The sequence below is a fragment of the Pygocentrus nattereri genome, chromosome 21 (genome assembly GCF_015220715.1).
Source record: "Pygocentrus nattereri isolate fPygNat1 chromosome 21, fPygNat1.pri, whole genome shotgun sequence".
NCBI classification, from domain to species: domain Eukaryota; kingdom Metazoa; phylum Chordata; class Actinopteri; order Characiformes; family Serrasalmidae; genus Pygocentrus; species Pygocentrus nattereri.
The window spans coordinates 27942346-27967356 of record NC_051231.1 but is presented as its reverse complement, the minus strand read 5'-3'; the positions used below and the strand labels follow the sequence as shown (position 1 = coordinate 27967356).

At 38.4% G+C, this 25011-nt stretch overlaps 1 protein-coding gene across 1 annotated transcript in view; it reads left to right on the top strand.

Annotated features, from left to right (window-relative positions):
• The window catches only part of adamts9 (ADAM metallopeptidase with thrombospondin type 1 motif, 9), a 108738-nt gene that overhangs the window by 63989 nt on the left and 19738 nt on the right, over positions 1-25011 (top strand). Inside the window, exons 29-30 of the mRNA XM_037532547.1 lie at positions 6180-6347; positions 18732-18908. Of these exons, the coding sequence (XP_037388444.1) occupies positions 6180-6347; positions 18732-18908 (345 nt within the window). The remainder of the gene's footprint in view (positions 1-6179; positions 6348-18731; positions 18909-25011) is intronic.

Below are 25011 nucleotides of genomic sequence, written 5' to 3'. Positions count from 1 at the left end.
GTCGTTGTCTAAAGGTTATTTCATGTAATTGGAGCTCATGAAGCATTAGTGGACGCCACTCACAGAGGCTCTAAGGTACTTCATGTGGACAGTGTTTATCACTGTCCACCAAGTAGTAAAGACTCAGAGAACGGTGAGATTGGAACCTGATGGCAGTATTAGACAAGGTCAAGTGTCAAATGACATGGGCATCTGTATATTTATGTAAGTATCTGTATTTATTTCTGCTGCTCAGTGTATTGAGTTTAATGTCCATATTTAATTTTGTTTTTTGGTTGTTTTTTTTTATTATGGCAATGTTATTTGTTGGCAAAGGAAATTACACAAAGTAAAGCAGAGGTGTAAATTACATTTGTCTTTTTTTTTTGTGAAAATATTTTTTCAAGCAATGTATGCATAGGTATTAACGAAAGACTGATGTAGCTTATAGCTTGTCCCAGAGTGTTACGTTTTTTGTAACGACAATATTGTATATTAAAAGTACAAGTAAAGACGAAAACTGTGTGTCCATGCATGAAACAGACTAAAAGTAAAAACCTTTCTTTTACTGTGGACACTCCGTCCATGTTAAAGGCCCTTAAAAGGTTATTTTTTGTATTTATTTTACACTATTAAAAAAAAAAAACGCCAGCTGCCTTTTATATTGTGAAACTATTTCATGAAGAACGGCTCAAAAAGTCTCATTACATTGACGGAAAATTAGCTTTGAGATGTTGAAGTGGTTCAGAGTGGTTTAATGTGAAGTGGTTCATTGTAGAGAAACTTAGCGACTGATTTCTTTACAGTGGTGGTGATAGGATCCAGGGGTCGAGATGCCTAAAACCTAAATATAGACATTTTATTTAACATTCAAAATGACCAATGAACTTAAGCATGTTCTGTTTTCTTTGGAGATTGTTTGCCCTACAACCGCCACCAAGACTGGATTTTAATGAATAAGTTTTAGGCCAAAATTTTAGGCTAAAAAGAAACCAAGCATTGGATGTAGTAACCTTCTTTGAGGGAGCTTTTAGATACATTAAATGCTTCAGACGTTTGGTTCCTATCACCACCACTGTGAAAAATTCTAAATTTGTAAGGTGTTCTAAAGTTACGTTTTAGGCCAAAAGCTTATTTTAAAACTATTGTAAGGCCTTAAACAACACTGATAAAAAGAAACCAAGCATTGGATGTAATAACTTTCAGTGAGGGAGCTTTTAGAGGCGTTGAATGCTTCAGACGTCTGGTTCCTATCACCACCACTGTGATCACTTCTGACTGTTTTCTAGAACAGCGCATTTCACATCAAACCACTTGGAATGACTGTATACGTTTTAAATGAGTGAATTCCCCTTATTTTCTCCTAAAGCTACCATTTTGAAGATTCAAGGTTTTGTTCCAACGTCAACAGTATGCTAACATGCTAGTCTGACTATAACGCAAGGCTACTGGTGTGGAGGTTCACTCTTTGCAGTGCTGAATGAATGTTCACCATGTCCAAAATCGCTCATTTGAAACAGAGTTAAAGTTAGCCGAAGCCTTTATTGACCCCAACTTCGGTCAGTTCCAGTACGGAGAACATGTTCGTCAACCTCCCGAGCGAGTGCAGCTTCAGCTTAGCGGCGGCCGCTAATGTGGAGTGATGGCGGTGTGGCGCTGACAATCACTCCAGTGAGCACTGTCACAGAACAATGGTGGAGAGCGCAGGAGGGCACGCGGGGTCGGAGGTGGCCTTTGATCTGTAGGGGGGCCCCGTCCCGCGCTTCCTCATATGCATAATCGGGGTGGACGCACTTCTCAGAAAACGCTCGCCCACTTTATGGGAAAACGATCGTCCCATCCACGGTGGCCCCTTCGCTCTTGATGTCTCAGTTATATTGATGCAGGGGATTGTCGGCCTTTGCGTTGGAATGTGGCCTGGACAAAAAGCCGCGCTCGCTGGACTGCTTATGAGCCGAATGGCTTAGCTTAGCTCTTTTGTTTAGCTAGAGATAAATAAACTTGGGAATGTTACAGCGATGCGTTCTAATATCATATAAACGTCGTTGTTCGACCTCGTTTTTCTTGATCTATATTGTTTTTATTATACACCAGTGTTCAATGTTGTACATACAGCTTGAAAACAACCTCATCCTTAATCACTTGCCCAGAAAGGCAATGCAGATGCCCAAACAGTGTCTCAGGCCATCTGTCGCGCACTAGTGCAGGGCTCTATTTCCGATGTTCTGGGGTGGTTTATAGACGAGTAAGCCTTAAAGACTTTGACCTAGCACTGGAACAGTGCTCAGGGCAGTAGTAGGTCGTTTGTGTGGGGTAAAATAGCCGGGGAGTTCATTTATAGGGTTCATAAAAGCTAAATAATGATCTGACATTTGAAAAGCCACAGGGTGCTGGTGGCCTGCCTCACTAAACACCAGCAGCCCTTAAACATTACACAGGAGTATATGTCTTTGTGTATAATGGGCCTCAGTTATCTCAAATATGTAAATGGAGCATTGCTGTGTGTCATGAATATGCGCTGTAAAGCTCAGCTGGGTCTATGGAAAACAATTAGCCTGACTTATTAGTCGTTAATAGCTTATATCCGTCTCAGTCAGACTCGTTCATTATCTATGCAAAAGCATAGTTTGAATAGACTTGAAAATAGTGTGAATACTTGTGTAGGGGAGGAGTTTCAGTATTCAGTTCATCGATGCAGGGCATGTCCTAAATGGAAAAAAAGTTTGAGAACAGATTTCCGGCCCTTGGAGCTTCGTTTATAGCATCCTAAAGAAGTTCTTCACTGAAAAATCTGATGTACACATTATGCCCCTTATCCCAAACATAGTTGACCAGACAAACTGTTGGCTCAAATGGATGTTTGCTACATTTTGTCACTGTCCAAAAAATCAAGTATCTCCAAAATGATAACTTTACAGAAGAAAAGAAAAATGTTTTTTTAATTTCAATGTAAGTCAGTGCAGTTAGATTTTTTTCCAAGTCATTTCTGACCATTTCTGTTGGTCCATTCATCATGAGATTTTGACAGGCCAGCTGGCCAGCTGCTGTGTTTAAGTAATGTGTCGAAAAATTGAAACAAGAAATGGAGATACATCACAGTACTTTTCTTATTACTGGTTGTTTGGCTTTCAAATAGCTGCTTACAATTGGCATAAACATGCCGTAAACCTGTCATGGACGATGTCATATGCTGTCATGAGCGGTCACAACAGATTTTGTTTAGTAAAATAAGTGACATGTTACCTTTAGTAGTAAATGTCATGACAGATGTCATAGCGTTTGGTGACCTAACATCTCACATGCTCATTTTTGCTGTGTACTGTAGTTAATAGTAATGACTGTTATATTACTGGGCATAATCTACCATAACAACTCTTGACAGCATGTGACATCTGCCATGGCATGTTAATGGCATGGTTATGCCAGTGTTATGTAGCAGGGTTCAAGCAAAGTGATACTGACTAGTATGTGACATAAGCTGTCATAACACCAAACATTATGTCATCTATTATGATGATTGCATGTAATAGTAACCTGATACCATCAGAAGAATGAAACTCATGACCTCTGCCATGACATGTTTATGGCTTGGTTATGTCAGTATAATACCTGGACTCCTTTGCCTTGTAGCTGCAGTGAGCTATAGAGGCAAATGTTTTCCTATTTCAGTAAACAGACCGAGTTGTTATGGTACATTTTTAATGTTTTGTTAAATTGACTAGACCATATGTGCTGACCAATTAAAGCTCATTGATTCACAAGAAATGACTGGGTCACTAGTGAAGGCGTGATTTTCAAAAAACACCTAAACACACAAAAACACCTAGAATAGCATGCATGACATAATAAGACTCATAGACGGGGTTGTAGATAGATTTATTAGTCATTTGACCACAAAGAATGGTACAAGTGCTTTTTTTGAAGGGTTTTTATTCATTTTTAATAACAGCCATTTCAGTTTTGTGGCTAATATGTAAGATTCCTTGGCTATTTTTATTTTTTATTCTTTTCTATGTGTCTATATGTTTATTTCTTTAATGTATTTATTACTTTGGACGTTTCATTGTAAGATACTCAGAAAATGTGTCTGATATTAAAAGCCTTTTTTGCACTTGTTTCAAAACTGAACTGCATCAAAGTGAGTATTAAATGAATGCAGAACTGACACGACTCAGATACCTGCGAACGTTCCTTTCTGCATGTCCTGCCGTCGGCCTCGCTCTGATCCAGGGCCCCACTTTTGGCTTCTATACAGAGGTCAAAGTTCAGCTGGTTCCAGCTCTCCGTGCGCGGCCTGCTGTGCAGCGCACTCGTTCAACCCCAGACCTGTCGCATCGTATCCATCCTCGCATCACACAGCCCTTTGATTAGCCGTTTGCTCCGGAGGCCCTGAGCCCTCCCCCGCCCTCCACCACGGCACGCAGAAGCCCTGCACGGGGGGGGGGGGGGGGGGTTTAGGCCCTTTCGCGCTCACTGAACTCAACCAGGAGCCAGAAAGGCCTTGATGCTTTTTTTGGCTTAAATTGGATGATCTCTGAACCCCATGATTGCTTTTGGCCATCTTCCATTTTCCATTTAAAGGCATTGGAAGTTGAAAGATAAGCTCAAGTTGTGTGGCTGTAAGGTGCAGCAGAATGTATGAAGTAGAGTTTCTTTATTGACCTGCTTAAGCTCCACCCACTGAATGCGGCTTTTTTGTAGGTGCTATTTCGAGACCGGTCTAGAATGTTGAGGAATCCCATTCAAGCTGAAGAAAAGTTTTCATGCAATTGTCAAAATGTGCACATTTTCTTTAGACATATTTATTTGAAAGGATTTTTGCTTTGTATGCATGTTAGGAATAAAGGGCTGATTGATGGGCCAAGAAGAAAGTCCACTGGATTTATCTGTTTATATAGACATATCACTTATATATACACACACACACACACACACAATTTCTAAGCCACTTCTCCCTCAGGGTCGCGAGATATATATATCCATCCATCCGTCCATCCATTTTCCAAGCTGCTTCTCCATCAGGGGGGTTGTGGGGGTGCTGGAGCCTATCCCAGCAGTCATTGGGCGGATATATATATATATATATATATAGCTGCTGTTGGTTTTTTCTCTGTCCTGTAAAGTTACGATTCCAGAGAAACGAGGTTTTGATCTGTCAGCAGTGACATTTATATACTTGATGGATCTGTTATTGTATATGGCCAGTACAGGGAGCTAAATGTTGTTTCAAAGCCCTGCTGACATGTTGGCATTAAAAATCTTTGACTTTAAAATATTGTTCCGTGCCTCGTAGAGGATTTGATGTAAACCGAGATGGTGCGTGACCGAAGGCGGTATGCAGCCATGTGAATGTTGTCATGATGATAGCATTAAACATAACAGTGCGCTCATGTGTGACGAAATGGTGTCAGTCACTTTTTTATTCTCAAAATGTTTTGAAACCATGCTAGCCGCTCAAATGGTGTCAAGGATATGCCTGTAGTATAAGCATGTGAGCATTCCGTTTCGCATAAAATAACAACATCTAGTTTATTCTATCTGCAGCGGAAAAATTGGGAAAATTGAGCTCTAAATGGAATGTTCCACCAGTCATGGAATACCTGCTGCCATTTCCAGTGGCAATGATAAAATTATTCATCGTTACTTCATGACTGCCGTCCATCTACGGTGGTAATCTAAATACAGCATTAGAGTAACTTCTGCCATGCTATAGTCATTTGTTGTGCTATTTGTTTACAATGTTAACTTGCTAGAAATGCTAAAATAGCTGAAGCTGGTGAACTTTCACATGCATACGAAGCAAATATCAGTTGAAATTACTCTGCATACAGTTCCTCTTCAGCTTACATAGGAATGTTCTGTCAAGCTGATTAAATCTCGCAACAGTAGCTACGAAGGATCACGTTCGTGGGCGGAGTTTGGAGAGTTCAGTTAAGGAAGGGTTCTGTCAGCGATTACCTGTTACCGCTTTAAGTATAATCATTTTCTATAAAGCCGAAACACAAAGAATAAGTAATAAATCAATTAGAAAACGCTGATTTGTGCTGGCCGAGTTCACGTCTGTCTCACGTGTGACCCACATTTCCCCTGCCAGTAACTGCCCAGTGTACCGCAGCAGTAATCTGACAGAGGGTACAGGGCGAGCGTGACTAATTGCTTCTCTGTGTGAATTTTCCTTTCGCTCTTGTTCTTCCACGTAGTGCTCCGCCTCCTGCGGGAGAGGGTACAAGTACCGTAACGTGACCTGCGTCGGCCGCTCCGGGGAGCCGGTCCCGGAGGAGAACTGCCGGCACCTGTCCCGCCACCAAAAGCAGAGGCGATGCAGAGGTGGGCGCTGTCCCAAGTGGAAGACGAGTGCCTGGGGAGAGGTAAATGTCAAGTGTGCAGACACACATACTATATACACTCATATTAAATCTGATAGACTGTGGTCTCATTAAAGGAGCATTCTGGCCAAAATGAAGAATGTAACCACCTCTACATCTATTGTAAACATGCTTACTTACATCCCACAGTGGCGCTACAGTAGACTCTAGAGCTAGATTTTCCCATTTAATGACAAACAAAACCCCATCTGATGACTCATATAGGTGGAAGGAGCTTTCGAAAAACCACCAGCACTTTAAGTTCGACACTGAAGGACAGTCTGTTTGTATTTATTAACCTGTACATTGGTGGCTGTGCTGGCAGTCAGGGTTTCTTGTCACTCCCAATGGTTGTGTGATGTATTTGCATACTGCATGCTGGGAATTGTAGTGTGAGAATGTTGATAGATTGAAACAACAGGATACAAAATTGGGAATTCTGTCGAATCTGTGAGGCTGAGCGATGCAACGGTGAGCTATAGGATAATACATAACATGATTTATAATATAAAATGATTTTAAAATTCAGTAATGCCGCATACTTGACATCCATCACGAACAGAAATAAAAAACAGTCATATTTCTTTCACTCGCGATAAAATGAATAAACTATTAACACAGGATTTCATCACAAAGATTATTTGCAGACACTGGATAACGCCAACAGTGATAGACGTATGCAGTACGGTGTCCTCCATATGTCCTCCTAGACTGGATACACATCTGAGCCACGTTCAGACGTCCTCCTAGACTGGATTCACATCTAAGACATTTTCATATATCTTCCTAGATTGGATTCACATCTGATTCACTTTCATGTCTTCCTAGATTGGATTCACATCTGATTCACTTTCATGTCTTCCTAGATTAGATTCACATCTGATTCACTTTCATATGTCTTGCTAGATTGGATTTACATCTGATTCACTTTCATATGTCTTGCTAGATTGGATTCACATCTGATTCACTTTCATATGTCTTGCTAGATTGGATTCACATCTGATTCACTTTCATATGTCTTGCTAGATTGGATTCACATCTGATTCACTTTCATGTCTTCCTAGATTAGATTTACATCTGATTCACTTTCATATGTCTTGCTAGATTGGATTTACATCTGATTCACTTTCATATGTCTTGCTAGATTGGATTCACATCTGATTCACTTTCATATGTCTTGCTAGATTGGATTCACATCTGATTCACTTTCATATGTCTTGCTAGATTGGATTCACATCTGATTCACTTTCATGTCTTCCTAGATTGGATTTACATCTGATTCACTTTCATATGTCTTCCTAGATTGGATTCACATCTGATTCACTTTCATATATGTTCCTAGATTGGATTCACATCTGATTCACTTTCATATGTCTTGCTAGATTGGATTCACATCTGATTCACTTTCATATGTCTTCCTAGATTGGATTCAGATCTGATTCTCTTTCATATGTCTTCCTAGATTGGATTCACATCTGATTCACGTTCATATGTCGTCCTAGATTGGATTCACATCTAAGTCACTTTCACATGTCCCCCAAGAATGAATTCAGTCTGAATCACTTTCAAATGTGCTCATTGATTGAATACAATATAGGAACATGTTTATCAACATGTTTGAAAATGACTTGGATATGATTCGGAAAGATCAGACTCTGTGTTCACAGGGCCAGGAAAACAGTTCTGTTTCAAATTTAGGCCCCGTTCACACTTGGTATTACCATCTGTCACAAATGATTTGATCATATGTGGCCAGCGAGACATATAGCTGTTAGGACCTGGCATTTCCATGGATGTCGAATGCATCTCCAGTGATCACATGTAATCCAATTTTGTGACAGGAATAATGGTATCATTCACATTTACTACATTAATCTTTCTGCATGAGTGGAAACTGTTTTCATAGTCTGTATTCGAAATGTATCGGGACACTTTAGCATTCACATTACAAGTTATGTGGTCATATGCGTCCCTGACGTCCTCTGAAGGTGGTTTGAATGATCGTATCTCAAACCTTTCATGTCTACTTACCACTGTCCACTTATGATTGAATCTCCCAAGACGAAGGATAATGCTAGGTGTGAAAAGGGTTCAAAACTCCAACCCTGTATTGTCAACGTAGACGTAGACACACCAGCAAGACATCAGCTATAGCTTTCAGTATAGTGACATATAGCCCCTAGATGTATTTGAGCATATGGGAGTGAGGTCAGTGTAGAAAGTCATACATTTCTGAAATTTAAAGGTCCCTAGATGACTAGAAAGCTTGATAAACAATTCTTCTCATTGCAGAAGAGTGACTTATTTGTGTACTTGATGTAACATGTGAATGTGGTTTATCTCTGGTGTCTTCCCCAGTGGATGGCAGGTGTCTTCATGTGTGTTTGCATACTGCTCTACTGTCTATGCCTTTTTTTAAGATGAACTCCATCCTCTTCCTTCCCCTCGGTCTGTCACAATGGGGAACATCTGTAGGATGCTAAGAGAGAAAGGCAGAAAGTATTCAGAGTATCACTCAATATGCACCTTAACATCTGGAAAGCCCCCTCTGCCTCAGTACTGGGAACTCTCACACATCTGTTTCCCATACCTTAGAGGTATGTGTGCCTGTGTGTCTGCATGGTAAGCATCCCAGACAAGCTCTTCATACCTCAGGTCACATTATTATTGGGAGTAAGGCAGAGCAGATGTGCTTCAAAAGCCTCTTAATGTAAGATGATGAATGGGTCTCAATGTGCTTATGACACTGAAGCAACTTTATAAAGCTGTGCATCAATCACTCAGCAGGTGACACATCAGGTGATCTAGCCATGCTCTGTCTACAAATGTGTTCTTCCATAAGTACATAAGTGGGACAAGCTTTATAGAGTCAACCTAATAAGACACTGTAGCACACATTTCCAGTTCCCTTCCAGCACAATTTCTAAAATATCTTTAGCTTGTTTGTTTCTAGCTTTATCTGACTTATTGAATGAATATCACATTTTAAATAATACAATATTAAATAACAACATCTATTGGTAATAATTATTTCACGTCTTGTTTTGAAAGTTACTGCAAGCATGCATTTGTGAGCTCCTGCTGGTGTGGGTCCATCGTTGTTTCTTCCTTTTGGACGATGCAGTGAAAGCAAAAGCTACTTGCATGATGATAGCTCCCCCTTTTGGAGAAGCTTCAGACTGCTAAACATGAGCCAAGGAGTTCCAAAACCAATGTTTTCAATCATTGTAGTGGAAATGATCAGGAATTCAGCTGTACTACAAAGTATTACACATCATTTTACAACTTATCTGAGCATTCAGACACTAAAGCTGTATGAATATGTCACACTGTTGGAAACCCATGGTGGGTAATTTGCTCTACTGTAGCCTACGAGTTTATTAATAATTAATATTATTTAGCAAGCAGTCCTGTTTCCCAACACAGTGATTGTTGCCTTTGAAACATCATCATTGAGTTACTTGTTAGTCGTCACTGATGTCCAGTTACATCTCATTATCACTCAGGCCTGTTATTAGTTAATACATCTTGTTTGAGGAAGGTTACACTATTAGAATACATTGATGGTACTGTTGTTGTTGCGTAATGAAGAATTTTATGAGCACATCTACCTGATAGGCTTAGCAGGATGTTTTCTGGCTTCTAAGTTATTGGCCTAGGCTGCACCTCTAGCTACTGTAGCATGGCTAAATCACTGTATCGCGATTATGGCAAATATGTAACTATGTTGCCTTAGACTGTATAAATAAGGCTTTGTCTTAAACAAAGCTACATACAGCACTGTACTGCATTTACGTATCCATAACTTTGTGCACAAAATAAATAATGCTCTATATTTTTTGATTATACTAAGCACCAGACTAGATTTTTCGCTATGTTGAATGGAGCGTTTGTCAAAATTTTGTGATGTGTCCATCTTTGCAATACTACCTATGAAAGACAGCCATTGCACCTGGACAAATATGTCAGTTAAGATTTTTATAAACCTTATTTTTGTGAGCGTATTATAATATTAATAAAAGGTTAAGTATATTCAGACTAAGGACATTTGAGAGTAAAATCCAGTGCAGTACACATGAAGTCCAATACATTTCCATCTCTCTCTCTCTCTCTCTCTCTCTCTCTTGCTGACATGCGAGATCTCTCCAGATTGTGCCCAGATTCTACCAATTAAATCACTGTAGAACAGCCTATAATGATCAACAGCTTCACCATCCTGCACCTTTCCCTCATAAAACCTCACCTATAAAACTGCACACTCATTAAGTAAAGCCACACTTTAACACACAGCCAAAATGAAGAGTTTGCATTCTACACTGGTTTAAATGAATATCTCTAAGATATTTACCTAAATATTATGCAAAGGAGTATCACTGCCTAAAGCTAGTATCTGCTCTATTACTTGTCATGTTATGTAACTTTCTGTAGCACTGAATTGCTGAATCCCTCAGCCTCATTTACAATTTTGTATTGTTCTCTCACTACAATACCCAGCATGCATTTACATCAAATGTCCTACATCCACTGAGAATCTTCCCCAGTAATACATGCAGGCAAATGCATTAAAGCAATAAATACAGATGGGATATTAAGCCTCCTATGATCCACTCCAAAGAGCTTGTGTTTTTTTATGAATCATGAGAAGGAGGTTTTCCCTTCTTTCAACTGGAGAATCTCACTGTCAGGCTGCTCTGATGCCAGTTTAGTGGATATGTTTGAAACAGATGTAGCAGTGGATAATTTGTCATTTTGGCTGGAGTGCCCCTTTAACTATAGCACGTACAGCATTTTATATTGGAAAATATAACAAATCTGACAGCAGTCCTGAACTGACCTCATTCTTTTTTTTTAAATTGGGACTGATATTAACATTTCTTAGCCTTATCTTCACCTTTTTCAATGGATTTATTTATATATTTATTTATTTATTTGGAAGGTAGCTATCATGCTGTTGCTACTGGAAATGCATTTCATTCTATTCAGATACAGCAAATCCAAAAGACTAAGCCTGGACTCATTCATTCATGCCTTCACACATTTATCCATCCAGTGATCTTCCCATCCATGCACTCATTCATTTATGCATTCATTTTGTATTCTCAAGCTCAAATCACGTTTTCTTCGTATTCTAGGTGAAAATAAGTAATGCATCCTCTACAGGAAACAAACTAACATTTTTTTTTGGTTTTTGCAAATTTTAATGCATGATGTCTATTTGCTGATTTTAACACATTGGAAAAAAAATACAACATAAAATGTGCCACAACTTTTGCATGTTTGCATTTTATGTTAAAATTTTTTTTCCCAATGTGTAAAATTTGGGAAATAATCAGTAATTGTGCATTAGAATGTGCAAAAGTGTGCTCTTTGTAAAGAATGTGTACACTGCACAAAAAAAATCACTGTAAAATTACAGAAAAGTACTGGTTAATAGTTGCATTGCTTTCATGATAATTTAGGGAACCAAGTTAACAGTAGGTAAGAATAAAATAGCAACCAAATGCTGAGACTTCACAAGACTAGTGTTGTGTCGCTGCATTCTGCTCTACATTTACAGCAATAAGCTGTAATTAAAATACAGTAATCTTCTATATGTTTAAATAGCAACTGTAAGTCCACTTTTGATTTTCTCAGACCTATAAATGTCTTTTTTAATAACATTTATTATTAAGATTATTCAAATAACTTAAAAACAATATCAGTGAACATATATATATATATATATATATATATATATATATATATATATATATATATATATATATATATATATATATATTTATATATGCAAAAAAAAACATTATAAGAAATTATTTGTGTTTACACTTTTTAAACTCTCTATATCTGATACTGTGCAGACCAGCTCAATGTCAACCTCACAGTGATTTGTTCTGTTATTACAGAAAATATCTTACAATATTGAGAGTTGATTTCATAACAAAATGTTAAAGACTGTAAAAATTAGTGTTAAACATTGTAAAATATTTTCACTCACCACTTATTTTCACTTGTGTAAATTGACCAGGGTCACTCAGACCTTTTTGCGTATGACTGTACAGACTTAGACAGAATATACTTTGTCTGACTGCACCACAAGCAGAGCTGGTAGATCCTACTTTCTTCTCCAGTCCAGACTGGAGAGCCTCCAGACTAATTCCATGAAGGGTCATATTCCATCTGTGTGTGAACAATAACATGAAGTGTAGCTGACAGCGAGAACTCTTTCACCCCACACTCGTGCTCTGGCATGACCCCAGCTGCAGTCTGGTACCTATTACCGCAGAGGACTGAATGCACTTTCCTCCTCTGAGCCCCAGAGGTGTGCAGAGGAGCTTAAACCCATACTCAAACAAAAGTAGGGTTACTTCGATTAAAAAGCGACTCGATCAGAAGTTAAAGTAAAGTAAACTCTGCTTGAGCCGAAGTGCAAGAGTAGTAGGACGTCTTAGAACATCCAACAAACTCATAATTAAAAGTGAAAGACAAACATTTCTCCATAGTTCAGATGCTACAGTGTAAACAAAGTCATTCAGAGTGGTTTGATGTGAAGTGCTTCATTCCAAATAACAAACAATAGTTCACAGTGTTGATGGGAACCAGACGTCTGAAGAGTTTAATGTCTCTAAAGCTCCTTAAAAGAAAATTATTGCATGAAATGCTTATTAATACAATGACAGAGTTTTATAAAAGGTGTTGGCCTTAAAACGCATATGTATATATCTTAAACCACTCTGAATGACTTTGTTTGCATCTCAATGACTGAATTATACAGAATTTTTAAGAAATAAGTTAAAATCCATTAAAATTTTGCTAGGGATGCACCGATATGGGAATTCTACAGCACTTAATTTGGCTTAAAAATGAATAAAATGAATGTAATGAAGACATTTTGGTGCAGACGGCCAGCATCCCAAATGTTCTGCTGTTCCAGAATATAACACATATACTAGCAAATATCAGTTCGAAATATCCATCTAATCAAAACTTCCGCCTGATGCCAACTGCAGTGCATGAAACTGAGTGAACTGCCCACCTCAGTCTTTGAATGCTGTCCTTGCACTGCTTTCATTTCCATTTAGCCCATTTTTCTTTTCCATTTCCTTCAGTCCACTTTCTTTTGTACACGACTGCTTGCAGTGGTCTATAAACTAGGCCTACTGCGCTGGAATTGCTTCCACCTTCAACCAGTTTACATGTAAGGCTAAACAAATGATGTCATTTTTCCGAGTCATGTCAAGTCTACTGTTGTACCTTGTAATACAGGACAAATTTCATTCAAGCAAAGCCCTTTCATTACGTTGTAACAAATTGAGGCTGAGAGCAGGACCAGATTGGCAAAACCTGTTTAGAATCACTACAATAAACTACAATGACAGACACTGGTAAATGACTTCATTTAATCAGAGGTTTCTGGCCTTTTGAAGCTCCAATAATGACCGTAACATTCTATTCTAAGAGATATGGTAGAGTACAGAAGTCAGAGACCAGCTTTGATTATCTAATTTCCAGTCAAGTTGACCATTAAAGTAACACTACGTAGGATTAGGAGATTTGGAGACCCCTCTGGTGGAAATATGTAATTGCGTGCAACATGTGGAAGAAAATTGGAGCCCCATGAGCGGATGAATCTGACTTCTGCGAGTGGGCTGAAAGTATTTGAACAGTCAAAAAGAGGACGTGTCTTCTGAGAATGTGAATCAATTATCTGCTATTGCAGGGGTCAGCAACCCAAATGTTAAAAGCCATTTTGTCCTTTAACAAAAATCAAACCACCTTGAGAGCCATAACATTTTATGTCCATTTAACCATCGTGGCTGCAAATATGTCACAGTATGTGCTGATCTACTAGGATAGGCTAGAAATGTAATATAAATGAAAATGCGGACTTACTTTGCTCTGCTTTAAGCTTTAGTTCAGTTATAGCCACTTTTCTCACATCTCTGGCAGGAAACTTTTCAGCAAAAGTGGAACAGTTTCTTGTAAAATGTCTTTCAACGCTTGATTTTTTACGAGGCTTCTCATTCACCAGCTCCCTGTTCAACTTTTCACATTCCACCTTAAATGGTGCCTGAGGAGCCAGAATGTAAATGCTGCACCATTTAAGGTGGAATGGGAAAATTCCCAAGAAGATGACCACAGCTATTTAGTGTTTGACAGTTACTCAGTGCGGATAAAATACATCAGGAAATCAGCTGAAGAGCTTTTAAATGTGAACAAGTCCATTCGTCTCTAAATTCTCGATTTTCGTTAGCTAGTAGCTAGGCAAAATTGTTGTCTATGTTGCTATGGTGACCAGCAGTCTGTGCGCCAACCTTCGGGGTTGAAGGGTGGATTAGCAGTTATTCACTCAACTCCAGTGTAACAATAAGACCATTTATTGTTAAATGTGTTGAGTGATCAGCAGAGCTTTATTTTACTGTGAAGGATTATTTTATTTTTACCTAAAAATCTAATTCAGTTGTGGAGCCACAACAGGACAGTGAAAGAGCTACATGCATGTTACCGACCCCTGTATACTGTACTTCAACAGTATAATGTTGATTCTGAATTTCCAACCAAAACCTAAGCACACCTTATTTTAGTATGTTCTTTTTTCTTATTCAGTAATTCTGCTGTTTTAAGGACAAGTTAATCACTTTTCAGGAGATATTTCTGAGATGAGATAAACTCCACTAGCATATGGAAGAAGAAAGTCAAAAAAAAAAAAACAGTTTCCAAAACTGGAGTTCAAAGAATTAATTAAAAGATACAGAGAAAATGGGGCACCTAACAACCACCTGGAAAGACCTCTGAGACCACCTTTCAGATAAACAGCACTTAAAGCTTTCTTCTTTAAGAAATAGGAGAAAATTAAGCTCTTGCTCTATACCTGAGCATATCCAAAGGAAGTATGTTGACATGATTTTTCTTGAAAAACTGAAAGCGAATGTTCGGAAAGGACATGTACGGCATTTGGCAGACGCTCTTATCCAGAGTGACTTATAATTTGATCATTTTACACAGGTAGGCCAAAGAGCTGTTAGGAGTCTTGCCCAAGGACTCTTGTTGGGTGCCTACTCTGGTGGGGGATTGAACCCCAGTCTACAGTGTCAAAGGCAGAAGTGTCAACCACTACACTATACCAGTATTAGGATTGTAATGTAGTAAATGCAAATGGTGGATACACTTAATACCTAACAAATTGATGTTGTGTTTAGCTGTTGATGGTTCTGTGTTATTTAAATATCTTCTCCTGGTGCTGAAAAATGAGTAACTGTTATTTTACGGCTGTTTGACTATAGAAATTAAGTAAATGACAGGTGGTCTCTGACTTTTACAAAGTATTGAATGAGGTTATGACTTAAAACATCAACAGATTGCTCTACCTGCAACACTACATGTCCACACGTACCCAGAAACCTCTTCTTTTAAGTGTGTTCAGCTACTTTAAGGTGCACCTATTGCTGCAGGCATTCAATTATGCGCTCATAGCTTGTATAGTCTCCATAGAAAAGCATTCTCAAAGAATGGGACGCTGCATATGATCATATGTCACCATGCTCAATGCTAAGCATCAGCTAGAGGGGTATAACCCCCCCAGTATTGGGCTGTGGAACAGTGGAACTGCGTCGTCCGCAGTGATAGAGCTCCATCCAATACCTCTGGGATGAGCTGGAGTGATTCAGATCAGATCATCCAATATCAGCACCTGACTTCACTAAAGGTCTTATGGCTGAATGCAGTCAGATCCTCACAGCAGTGTTCCAACATCTAGTATAAAGCCTTCCCAGAAGAGTAGAGGCAGCTACTGCAGCAAAGGGTGCACAAGCTCCCTGCTAATACCCTTCATTTCCGAGGAACCATGGAAGAGCAGGTGTCTACAATCTTTTGGACATCATAGTGTATTAAAGGGCACAGATTATTTCCAAATGTACTGTGCAGTTCGGTTGTTAAATCCCCAACCCTGCTCCTGGAGATTTCCTGCAAACTTTAGCTGAAACCCCCATCTGGACCCCACCTGATCCTTCTAATTATTGCCCTCAGACGTTCTTGATTAGCTGAACGAGGTGTTAAATTTGGGTTGGAGGTGAAACCTGCAGCAAAGTAGATCAAGAAGGAGGGTTCATGACCACCAATGTAGAAAGTCATGTCAGAGTGGGTGGATGTGAATTCTCTGTTTTAGAGAAACCTGCAGAGTCAGAATCATTCACCGTGGTGGTGATAGGAACCAGACGTGTGAAGAGTTTAATGGCTCTAAAAGCTCCCTCACAGAAGGTCATTATGCTAGATTGTTGTGAATACGCTGCCTAATGCCTGAGATGACATTTTACAATAGTTCTGAGTAGATTTTTAGGCTTAAACATTTTTTTATGGTGGAGAGGTACCTGCATGTGTTTGCAGGGCCAAAAGAAAACACTTGTTTCAGATTTACCACGATTTTACCACTATCAGCATTAGATAAAATCCCAGAAGAGACATAGACTCACTGTTGATTTTTGACAGTAAATAAAATAACTATATTTGCAGTGCAGACATTGATACCCTTGGTTCCTATCACCACCACTGTGAACAATTCTGAAGTGGTAAGTGTGTCTAGAATTCCAAACAATCTCCAAAATGGGAATTCCACTGATTTTTCAAAATCAGAAGATAATGCAGTCACTGAGATTTAAACGAAAGCATTCAGAGTGGTTTGATGTGAAATGGTTCATTATAGAGAAACTTAGCGACTCTGATTTCTTTACACTGTTGGTGAGAGGAACCACAGGTACCATATACATTGTATGTAAATTTCTTGATAAATGGACTAAGAAAAATGACCCAAAATGACTTGCAAAAATTCTGGTTCCATTGACTTACATTAAAAGTAAGTTCCCATTTTGGAGATTTTCTTCTGACAACAGCGATATATATATATATATATATATATATATATATATATATATATATATATATATATTAAATAAGGTTTAATGCCAAAATCTTATCACTGAACTATGTTTCAGGCATCAGGCAACATCTTCGAAAACATTTCTTGTAATAACTTTCCATGAGGGAGCTTTTACAGGCATTAAACTCTTCAGCATAACTCTTTGGATGTCTGGTTCCTATCACCACCATGTGAACCTGTGAACAATTCTGACTTACTTCTCTAGGACGCAGCATTTCACATCAAACCATTCTGAACAACTGTGTTTACGTCTTAACCATTATATTATGCAGAAATGTTGTAATTGCCCCGTGAACACTTCTTCTAAAAGATATTAAGCTGCTGAAATGTTTCCAGTAGCATAACATTACAGAAGTTATGAAACTTTAGGAACATGATAACACCTGTTTAAAGAAATATACAGTAATCAGTGCTGTAATGTGACAGTCGTGTATGTAAAAAGAATGGAACAACAGTATTTAATAGCAGTTTAGACCCTTTGAATTCTGGAGTTATAATATAGATAATTGCATATCTAAATATAGAATTACAGTAATGTTTTATATTAGACACATATTGTTTTAAATTCTGTACTGACTGGTACAACTTTATTTATTTACCGTTTGTTTTGATGTTTATCAATAACAGTAACATAAGCGAATGTTTGTCTTTCTGCAAAATGGCTGTACATAGTGTACTGTCAAAAGAAAACCTTGTATCTCCATTTTTGTCATTTTTAATTTTTTGAAATAATATGAAAATACCTGATGGTCTTTACATTGTGTGTAAATTTCACGATGAAGAGACTAAAAGAAATGGCCCAAAATGACTTGGAAAAAAATCTGGTTCCATTGACTTACATTAAAAATAAAGTAAGTCTTTTCCTTTTCCTGTAAAGTTCTCATTTTGGAGATACAAAGTTTTGTTCCAATAACAACAATGTATTACTTTTTATTAAAGTCAAATCATAATAAAATATCTCCTACTTACAAAAGCAAATTTACTATCGATTGAAAGCTTTCACTGAAATTGCGCATCTTGTTATAAAATAATTCATATGAAATAACATTATGCTTTTGTTATTGACAATATCTACAAATTCTGAGGGTTAAACAGTCATCGTATTCCTTATATCATGTAGCCACAATGGGAGATGTTTTTAGCGGTAATCATTATACTTTTCTGGGAGTAGCACATTTTTTACTCTTTTTAATGCTTTTACAACTTTACCGATGTGTCCATTCATATAGTTCTGCCCTGAGAGCCGTCTTTACTCTATATTTCAACCGTGTAAAGTGGGGGATACCACACATCCACCGCTCGCGTTCATATCCATAGAACTTACATATCAGCTTCATGATTTATAGCAGCTACCAGATTACACATCCCCATTTATTACTGAGTAATTACTGAATAATAGGCCTAAATTTTAAAGGTTTAATTGAGTAAACATGCTGATATCTTACCCTGTCTGGCAGTGTTCAGCCTCGTGTGGTGCTGGTGTGCAGCAGAGAGAGGTTTATTGTCAGATTGGAGATCAGCACAGGACGCCGGACTCAGGGTGCTCCCGGTCCCCCCGCCCACCGTCCACCCAAACCTGCCGACTGGAGGACTGTCCTGCACATTACAGATGGAGTCAGGGAGAGTGGCAAGCGGTGAGTGACATAACCGAGCAGAATGAGAGAGAGAGAGAGAGAGAGAGAGAGAGAGAGAGAGAGAGAGAGAGAGAGAGAGAGAGAGAGAGAGAGAGAGAGAGAGAGAGTCATGGGACAGAGAGAGAGAGGGGTGGGCCGTTAAAATGGAGCACCTCTCAGAGTTGGTAGCTGGCGGAGTGCCAACACTTCTTTGGAGGAGGTGAAGAGGAGAGTTCTGCTCTCTGATAGAAATCATATGCTTCTGTACACACACACACACACGCACACACACACACGCACACACACACACACACACACACTCACTCATGGAGCAGTAGTAGGTGCTGACAAGCTGTGAAATTTATTGAATTTGCCTGATTAAGATCAATGATTTATATACGCTGATGTGATTGACCCCCTCACACCTACATTAACCTCTTACACTACAAGGACCAACACTTCAAATCCTTACTCTTATAATTGCATTACTTGCATATTTGTTTCTTGGTAGTTATGGATTAATTTATTTACTGATAATTACTGAATATCTTGTCGTAGTTATTGATTAATTTAACATGAGTTATTGAATAATTGACAGGAGAAGTTGCTAAATAATTACTAAATAATTTTTGTAGTTACTGAATACTTACAAAGTAATTGACAGTAGTTACTAAATAATTATGAAATAATTTCTGTTAATTACTGAATCATTACTAAATGATTTATAGTAATTAGTGAATACTTACTAAATCATTTATAGTAGTTACTAAGTAATTATTAAATAATTTGTATTAGTTACTAAATAATTACTAAATAATTTATTGTAGCTACTGAATAATTACTAAATAATTTAGTTACTGAATAATTTATAATAGTTATGGAAACATTTGAAATCATGTAGATGTTGAATCATGCCCAAATAGGGCACAATGTATACTGAATAGTTTATTATAGCTATTGAATTTAGTTTATAGTAGTTACAAAATCATTTTAATAATAGTGAATTATTCATAGTAATTATTGAATCTTTTTATTAGTTAATACATAGTTCATCATAGTTATTAAATAATTTAGGGTAGTTTCTGAGTACAGCATTTACTGAATATTTCATAATATGTACTGAATGACGCCCAGTATTCTGCAGTAGCTATTGAATGAGTTATAGTAGTTACAAAATATAATATTTTATAGTAATTACTTAATAATTTATATAAGTCAGAAATATATTTGGTGTTTTAACAAGTAATATTTCCTATTATATGGCAGTTACTGAATGATTTCATAGTAGTTATTCAATAAAGCATATTTTATAGTAGCTACTGAACCATTTATAGTATTTACTGAAAATGTTAGTAGTTACTGAATGATTTAAAGAAGTTTAGTAGTAACTAAAAAATGAATAGTGCTTATTTATTTTAGTCACTGAAAAATATAAAGTACTAAATATTTAGTAGTTGCTGAAAAATATTAGTAGTTGTTATAGAATTTTTAGTAGTTAGAAATAACCCCCAAGATTAATGATTGAATAGTAAGTCCTGCAGTTTAAGGGTTTGAAGCCTTTGTGGTTTTGCCTGATCATGTTTTTCTCTTAACCCTTTACACATGAGGGGACCCTCAGATGTACACGTGGACCCGCAGTTCAACTCCTCACCCTAATAACTCACATATTACATTTTAAAGTTAAAGCCTGTGGACCTGAGGCAGGTTTTGACTTCTCTCCTCTTTTCTGGCCACTCTACGGTAAAAGTTGATCAGAAGAGAGAAAGAAATGATGAGGAAGCTTTGAATGTAGGTCAAGTAGCAGCGTGAAATCAGCGCTCAGAAGAAAGTCTAATGAGTGTGGAGAGCGGCCCTCTGGCAAAGGCGTCTCCTGCCCCCCTGCCGCGGAGAGGAGGAGCAGCTGGAGTTTATTAGTGTGGCGCTGACCTGGGTCAGGCTGCCTCACTAAGGCTGTTTGCATCCAACACGTGCAGGTTCATTTCCTCATCTCTCCTCTTCATTTAAAGTTTGCATAGTTTGGTGAAACGTCAAATTCACACATACAGAAAGGTTCTGTACAGAACCATCTACAGCACATTGTCATACCTGAAGAACCCTTTGTATGATTAAAAGGTTCTAGAACTATCTGCAGCACATTCTCATATCTGAAGAACCCTTTTTATGATTAAAAGGTTCTATACAGAACCATCTATTGCACATTCTCATATCTGAAGAACCCTTTGTATGATTAAAAGGTTCTAGAACTATCTGCAGCACATTCTCATATCTGAAGAACGCTTTGTACGATTAAAAGGTTCTGTGCATTGTGAAAGGGTCCTTCATATATGAGAATGTGCTGTAGATGGTACTATATAGATCCTTTTTGAAATGGGTTCTATATAGCACCCAAATAGGTTCTACTGTTGTTACAAGCTTGACATCATAAGAACCTTTACAAAACGGTTCTATATAGAAACACCTGCAGTACATTATCCATCAGTCTGAAGAACCCTTTCATGATGCAAAGGGATCCTGGCCGTCGACATGACTGGTACTCATGAAGCCAAGCGACCTTCTTGCTTTGCTCCGAAGTCTAGTTCCAACGCTCACACAACTATTGTAGGCACTTTCAATGGTGGACAGGGGTTAATGTGGGCACATTGACCGGTCTGCAGCTCATACATCAACAACACCTTAACTACGAGAATTGTATCGTCACTGTCCAATGAAAAACAAGTCTCCAAAATATGAAAAAGAAAGTCTCCAAAATATGAAAAACATCTCCAAAATATGAAAAACATCCCATGAAAAACATCTCCAAAATATGAAAAACATCTCCAAAATATGAAAAACATCCCATGAAAAACATCTCCAAAATATGGAAAACATCCAATGAAAAACATCTCCAAAATATGAAAAACATCTCCTAAATATGAAAAACATCTCCAAAATAATAACTTTAAAGGAGAAGGCAAAAACACTCTTACCTTTCAATGTAAGTCAATGTAAAGAGATTTTGTTCCAAGTGATTTTAGGGCATTTCTGTTGGTCCATTCATCATGAAATCGGGATCAAAAACACCTTTGGCACTTGGCTAAGTGTACCAAACTTGAAGAGCAAGTGGTCCTTTGTCCAGAAAAAGCTCTAGTGTAAAAACACCCCCAATTTGTCCATGGCTAACTGTTTATGTTATAAGTGGTGATTTTTGTTTAGTTTTTCTCACAGATTATATTTTTCTACAAGTAAACACTTGAATAGCAATATACGTAATACATTAGACATGCATTATTGTTACTCTTAAACAGTTGAGTTATTTGTTATAAGCACTTACAGATGCAAATTACTCTGAATGAGCAATCCAATAATAAGAGCCATCATGCATCTTTTATACATTGATAGGAAACACAGTAGCTCCCAGAAAGCTCTGATTCCTTGTGCTGATATTTTGAAAACTTAATATTTCAAAGAAATTGTGAACAGTATTACAGCTCTCAAGTACTTTCACATGATCTGGCCCTCTTTGACAAAATGTGTGGACACCCCACCACTGCACAAACTGTGGTGGGGACAGTCGTGGGCTGGAGGTTAGATAACCAGCCCTATGACCAGAAAGTTGCTGATTCAATCCCCTGAGCTGACAGTATGTGACTGAAGTGCCCTTGAGCAAGGCACCTAATGCCAACTGCTCCCCAGGCGCTGTGGATAGGGCTGCCCACCACACCTGTGGTGTTCATCTGTGTGTGGTCAAAACGTTTCACTCACCAATGTTTTTGGCTTTTATCTGTAAATAAATTTTGATATATGAAGTCCTTGAGAGAATAAAGATAAATGGTAAAAATCTGGGTAAAACCTCCTTTAAATGGTAACCTGACGTCTGTCTGTATCTGTTGCCAATGTTTCTAGGAACTGAGCGAAGGTTGTCAGCCGTTTATAGCCTCGCACGTACCTTGTTTGCATGCATGCGTCATTATGTTCCTTTAGTTCTGGGAATTCTGGGAAGTGTTTGCCAAGTGGCTGTGGCAGCAGAGGCTGTTGAGTTAGTGTGATGATTGCATGGCTGTCTGGCGGAGGGAATACCCCGTCATCGTAACGGAGCCTCCTGGCAGGGGTCTGATGTAAAGTGGGATAAAGAGCAGATGGAGTGTGTGTTCGTAAGAGCTGAAGTGGTTTACAGTGTGTGTGACGCGTGAGGCCACGCAGAGGCTTCCAAAACACGGCTAAGATAATCAGTCCAGCTCAGGGCAGAACTCAAACCAACACACACGGGCAGTTTGGCCTACACACACTAATGGAAAACCATTAGAGTCTGAGTGCACAGTGTCACTGCAGTTTAAATGAAATGTTTTGCTTTCATCTTTCATCCTCGCTCTCAGTGCACCAACCCCACTCACTCTAGTGGGCCCTTAAATAAATGGCTGCCCTAAACATTCCTACTGCCGTGATTTAAAGCTCTCTTTTGAGTTCCTGTAGTGTTCTTCCTCCTCTCCAGTATAATTGTACAATACAAAGTGATATGTGCTTATGGGCTTAGCTCAGCAATGACCTCATGGTCCTACTGCTCCTAAAGTGCTTGAATAAGTGCTCCAGATGACCGCAGAATCAGTAGGACTGAGGTAATGTGGGGCCTAAACCCCTTCAGCATATGTGGTTTAATGCATGGAGCATAACAGTCTTACTAAGCACCCTTTTAGTATAAGTTCTTCATTTTTCAGCATTATAAAAAGCTGAAAATTATACAGAAGCATCAACATATGACATTCTCAGTATTTCGTTTCCACCCTTTGACTTTATTTACACTATTGGTAGATGCTTTTGTCCAGACTGACATACAGTTTAGTCAGATCAGGGCAAATATCACATTAGGAGTCTTGCTTGGGCGTAGTGTTGTGCCTACCAAGGTGGGGAATTGAACCCCAACATACTGCATAGAGAGCAGTGGTATTACCCACTACACCAGGGGTGTGCAAAGTCCTGTCCCAAATGCGGCTCCGTGAACAGATTTTAGGCCATTTTCGCACTTGTCCCGAATACCTGAGTCTGATTGGGACCGATTTGGGGTGTGTTTGGGGGAGGGGCTCATCATTGCTGGTTTGCTTTCACACACAAGAATTTCATCTGAACCGTGGAACGATTGTGCAACTCCACTTTTCTGCGTGCAGATTTGCAAAAGGGTAGACTCTATAACTTCATCCGTTCTCTGCTTTTTATTATTTTCTCGGAATGTGAGCACTAAACGGCAAAGAACATCACATCTTGTCCGCATAATCTGTTCCTCACCATCATGAAACTTGAAATGGGAAGTAACACGATAAGTCAAAGCAGTCACGTTACCAAATGGACCAATTATGTATCCCCACATGCGGCACCAGAAGAGGAAAGCTTCCACTCCAGAGTTAGTCCAAAGACCATCAATTTCAGGAGGAACAGAGAATGATATCCATGATAGTGGATTGACCAAACGTGCTGAACTCGCAGAGCAAGCAGTCCTGGCTCCGGAAAAAAGCTCTAGTGTGAAAATGCCCAAAATTTGTCAATAGCTTCTGTGCAATGTAAATATGCAAATAGATATACTTACTGTGCAAACATGCAAACAGATATACTTTTATTTCTACTCTTTATTTCTATATGTATGTGTATTTTTTTCTATTTTTTACTTTCTGCATAGTATACGTAAGTTTATGTGCAATTTCATGTGTCTCTACTGAAACACTGTAATTTCCCTTCGGGATCAATAAAGTTGTACCTACCTATCCACCGACCTACCTACTGACCGACCAACCTACCTACCTGCCTATATATCTAGCTAGCTATCTATCAAGCAATATACTTAATGTATTAGACATGCTTCATCGTTACTCTTAAACAATTAGAGTTCAAGGCGTTATTTTTTATAAGCGCTTACCAATCCAAAATACAAGAATCCAACAATACAAGAAGCTTTGTGCATCTTTAATAATTGGTGAATAATACTTCACCCTACAGGTATTTTGATAAGATCTGACCCTGTTAGAAAAAAAAATGTGGACATCCCTGCTGTACATAAACTGGAATTATTGTGGCTTTTCTGAAGATTTCAGGACACAACCTTCATATAGATGACGAGCATGATTATTTTTGCTATATACAGTTCAGATGGGATTTGATT